The following is a 4,529-nucleotide window of genomic DNA, read 5'->3' as shown; positions in this document are numbered from 1 at the left end:
CTCAGCCACGGCCCCGCGGCACGGCCCGCCGGGGGGCGGGCCACGAGCGCCGGGGACGGGCACGGAGGGCGGGGCGGGACGGCGCGGGGCGGGGCGGGGCGGGGCGGGGCGCGCAGGCGGCAGGCGCACAGGCAGGCAGGGCCGCCCGCCAGCTGCCGGCTCGCGCAGGCGCACAGCCTGAGGCGGGGAGAGGGGCGGGGCGGAGCGGCGCCATTTGCGCCTGCGCGGTGCGAGGCGCGGCGCCATGTTGCCGGAGCGGGCCGGGGGGAGGCGGTGATCGCTCCGGTGTCGGGTTCCTTTCTCCTCTCCTCCCGCGGCTCGGGGGGTCGCGGCCGAGCGGGGCTTTCCCCGGCACCATGAGCGGTGGCGGGCGGGTGTGCGACCTGTCCCGGCGCAACCCCCAGGAGGACTTCGAGCTCATCCAGCGCATCGGCAGCGGCACCTACGGTGACGTCTACAAGGTAGACGCAACACCGCGCTCCGGCGGGGGGGTGCTCTCTCTTCGCCCCTCCCGCGTTGTTCGTGGGTTCTGTTGCTAAGCAACCGGGTCGGTCCTTCTCTCCAAAATCTGAGGGGGCTTCCGTTGCCAAGCGACGTGCCCCGCCCCCCCCTTCCCCGGCCCGGAGGGGGCTCCCGCCGTTGCGGGCACAGAAGGCCGACCGCAGTCCCGCCTCTAGCGGGGGCGGCCCTGCCGCGCCGGCCCCCAGCCCTGGTGCGGGTGGGTGCGCGCCTGGCTTGGCCCAGCCGGGCTCCCCTCCAGAGGGGCCCCGCGCCTCTCCCAGCCGCCGGCCTGGCCGCCTCTGTGGCTCGGCCGGCCCGTGCGAGGGGGCGACCCCCGGGGGCCGCTTCGGCGCTTGGGGGCGGCCGGGCCCCGCTGCTGGTGCGGGCCCGCGGTGCGGCACCGCAGCGCTCTCACGGCGCCCCGCGGCCGCGGAGCCGCCCCGTGAGCCCGTCCCTGCCGCTGCTGGGTGCCGGCTCGGGTGTCGGCGTCACGGGCGGAGCCGGCGGGTCGGCTCCCCTCCCGACCGAGCCGGGAGCCGCGGGGGTGCGGGAAGTGCACGCTTGGTAGTTTGCAGCCCAGATGTCACTTGAAGTAGCGTGCCTGAAGGCGAGCAGGGCTGTGCGTCCCGACTCTTGCTCCCGTCGCTGTCCTGGGTGGAAACATCGGTGTTTTGTGCTTATGCCTCTGTGTAAGGTGAGGAGGGTAGACCAGTCGGAGGATAAACTGGGGAGTCAGGAGAGGGGCTGTTAGCATCACAGTCTTTCCCAAACATCCTGCCCAAACCTGCAGGAAAAGCAAAGCTGAAGGAATAGCTGCTGAGCATAAGTTTGGGGGTTTGGGCTTTATAGCGCACTGTGGCATTTTTCTCTGCAACATATGTTATTTTTTTATCCAGCTGAACTCTTGCCCGACAGGTGCAGCGGCCCGTCCCTTAGGTAGGGCGACCCTGGTTCTTGCCCGCTCCTGTTTGAGGGCTGAGCAGATTGGAGAGCTGAAGTTTGTCACGTGTGGCCTTTTGGAAGCATTGATTTAACTGTGCGCTTTCCAAGTGTCTTCTGTTTTTGCTATCGCAGGGTGGGCGTGTGTGTTCAAGAAAACTTGTATTGGTAGGCAGACTGTAGGGAAACACGTAGAGCCATTCCACAACTTGAGGTGTGCGCAACTGGCCCTGATGCTGCCTTTGACTGTAAGTGAATGTGCCTAGAATGAAGTCTTGTTTGGGCTGGGGCAATTTTGGTTTAATCTCAGTTTGCTTGTATGTTATGAAAGTTTCAGGACCTAAATCCTCTTGTTACTGCGCTCTTAGTGTGCTCACTTCTTGCTTTATTGTTTAATTGAAAGGGTTTCTTGTGGTGTTTTCCCCACCTTGCAAGCTTCCTTTGAGTGTTTGTGTACTATGCCAATGTCTTAATTATCCAAGACTACTTGCCTTATGCTCTGTTCTTTCATTTTTCTGCAAACTGTTCTCTTAATGTGTTCAGCTCTGTTTCTGTTGCAGTTTTTAACTGGCATATTGACTCTGATACCTTATTGATCAGATTTTTTCAGTGCTGTGTACATAATTTTGGTGAATATGAATTATCCAAGTCACCTATGTTTACTGTTTAATTTTAAGAACGTTACCTCCAACCATGGCGTGAATATTTACATTTGCAGTACCACTGTGCATCTGAAACCTGTTAAGTGTCACTGGATTTGTCAAGGTGTTCTTGATGATTATTGTACTTCCATTGCAGTAGCCTTCAGTTTGGTGTTCTGTGAGTGGCCCGTGCTGCTTGTGGCTTTTCTTTGTTTGAGGCACAGAAATTCTGTCCTCCCTCAGAGTGGATTTGTTTATGTTTGTAATCTGCCTGTGACAGCTGAGATAGAAAGTGGTATATCCGGGATAGCCTAGGCTGGTGCTATAATTATTTCTAATAGATGAGAGAGAGGGAGAGAGGTAAGTGCTTTCTGGTTAGGTTGTAGACGGTGTAGGGAAAATGAGATGTGCTTTTCTCCTGGATGGATTATTGCCTGTTTCATTTTGAGGCAATCTTCAAAGGCATCTTCAAAATGAAGAATGGAAGTAGCCCAAAAATAATAATGAGAGCTGGTTACTTCCTCTTTGTTGCATTAAAAGCAATATATAGTCCTAAAGTGTCAACCACGCTTGAGCTTACTAGGGCTTTATCTTAAATTTGTGAGGGGTTTCATAAAGCCTTTTTCATTTGCTTCATCCCGTCATCTGTAGGTGAACTTTGTGGTTGATGAAATAATTGTCTGAATTTGAGATTAGCTGTGTGATGATGGCACTCATCAGTAGTGAGATTTCAGGAAGAGTGGACCCAAGAACTGGCCGTACATGGGCAGCTTCAAACTACTCTTTGTAAATTGTGGGGCTTCCCCCTTAGCAGGGAGAGCCAGGTAGGGAGGTGTTTCTACTGGTAGGTGGGGATTATTGCCTTAAAAGGATGACAGTCTTGTTATGTTGACATTCTTGCTAAATGCTGATGTTTCTGTAACCTGCTTTCCTGGCAAATTGTTGAGGAGCTGAAAGCAGAGCAGACTGGCATCTACTTCCTTGCTCTGTTTCAGTTGAACTGAGCTACAGCAGGGCATGGGTTAAATGTTTGACATTAGGGAGGTGAGGGGGGCGGGTGGGGTGTGTGGAAGACACGGTATCTGTACTCTCAAGGTTTTACAATTTTAAGAGCCCGTGGTACGGACTGAACTATGGAGACTTGAAGGGAATGAGGTTATGGATCAGACTGATAAGAGTCCTGCTGCTTGGTTGGTACTTGGAAACGCACTAGTGCACCACAACTACAGCTTTTGGGCTTAAAGCAGTATTTTTATAATTATCTGCCCTCCCACTCAAGTTCAGTTTTCAAAGAGGCCTTGGAGCAGACAATGATGAACGCATCACAAGAAGGGTAATGGCGTAACTTGTTCATGCCATTTGCTCTTTATCAAATATGCACAGTCAATAATAATGTCTCTTCTAACTAGCACCAGTCCAAGGCTGTTGTAGGAGATGAAGCTTCATCTGGATTCTTAGTTCTTAATGTAACCTGGGGATATAATCGCTGGACATAACACAGGTTTCAGTGAGGGTCTGAGAGAGAGGTGGTTGTTAAAAGTTTTTTTCAGTGTAGCTGTGTTGCTATGATAGATAGCTAAAATGTATTACAAAGCTCTTGTGAGAAAATCTTATTTCCTTGTCCAGAGATGTCTCCTCTCAAGACTGCTAACATTAATGGTGAAATCGAGTTACTGCTTTGTTGGATGGTTGATGATGTATCTATAACAAAGCACAGACAAATGATCTGCTAATAGTGGTTTTTTGGTATTGAGTATTCTTGAGTGTTGCATATCACATTTTCATTTGCATGGTTTTGTTTTCTGTGTCTCAGTAAATGTACTTGACAAGTAAATTAGCTTCCTCTAGTGTCTTGTTTAGAGGCTGATAGCAAAATTGTTTTTCTGATTGCAGTTACTTGCCAGGAAAGTTCTTGAATGTCACCTTCTGTTTCTGTCAAATTTTCCCATCCAAAATCAGACCTGCTAGAAAGGGTAGAAACTAGTTCTGCTGTTGTACAAATAATTTCTGTCCTTTGTGTTTGTGTTTCACTGCTGCAAATAATTTGTGTAAAGTGGCCAGCAAAGTGTGAAAGAGGAGTTAAGTTTTTTTTTCAGTTGTGAAAAAGAGACAATGCCCTGTCCTGCTCAGTTTCAGGAAATATTCCTAGAGTTAAATGAGTGGTTGCCTAATTTAGTTTGCTCTATTTATTCCATCTCCCATTTAGAAATACTTCTGCCTCTTAGTATGAAACTGCCGTTCTCATCATCCCTAGTCCCAGGCCCTCTAATTTGTTTGCCTTCGTTTCAAATCTTTTTGCTTAACATCACCTTTATTAGAGCATTACTTTCTAAAACTGTAGCTCTGTCGCATTTTAGTTACCACGCCTCCTACCAGAATGTGGAACCTAATTATTTTTAGCATAATTCTCAGTAGTTCAATTCCTGTTAATTACAGCCGTGACTGTGG

General features: G+C 50.7%; 1 protein-coding gene across 8 annotated transcripts in view; it reads left to right on the top strand.

Annotated features, from left to right (window-relative positions):
- Nucleotides 1-229: 229 nt before the first annotated feature.
- MAP4K3 (mitogen-activated protein kinase kinase kinase kinase 3) overlaps nucleotides 230-4,529 on the top strand; it is an 84,751-nt gene continuing 80,451 nt past the window's right edge. For 7 of the 8 annotated variants that reach the window (XR_013928338.1, XR_013928339.1, XM_080388652.1 and 4 more), the window contains exon 1: nucleotides 230-461. Coding sequence is in view for 5 of the 8 variants with exons in the window: in XM_080388652.1 (XP_080244778.1) it covers nucleotides 357-461 (105 nt within the window). In the remaining 3 variants the exon portion in view is untranslated. Of the gene's footprint in view, nucleotides 462-644; nucleotides 1,438-4,529 lie in introns of those variants that run through there. The other variant, XM_080388655.1, reaches the window with a different exon arrangement.

This window comes from Falco punctatus (genome assembly GCF_963210335.1).
Source record: "Falco punctatus genome assembly, chromosome: 5".
Classification (NCBI taxonomy): Eukaryota; Metazoa; Chordata; class Aves; order Falconiformes; family Falconidae; genus Falco; species Falco punctatus.
The sequence above is the reverse complement of the archived record's forward strand: the minus strand, read 5'-3'. Positions and strand labels throughout refer to the sequence as shown.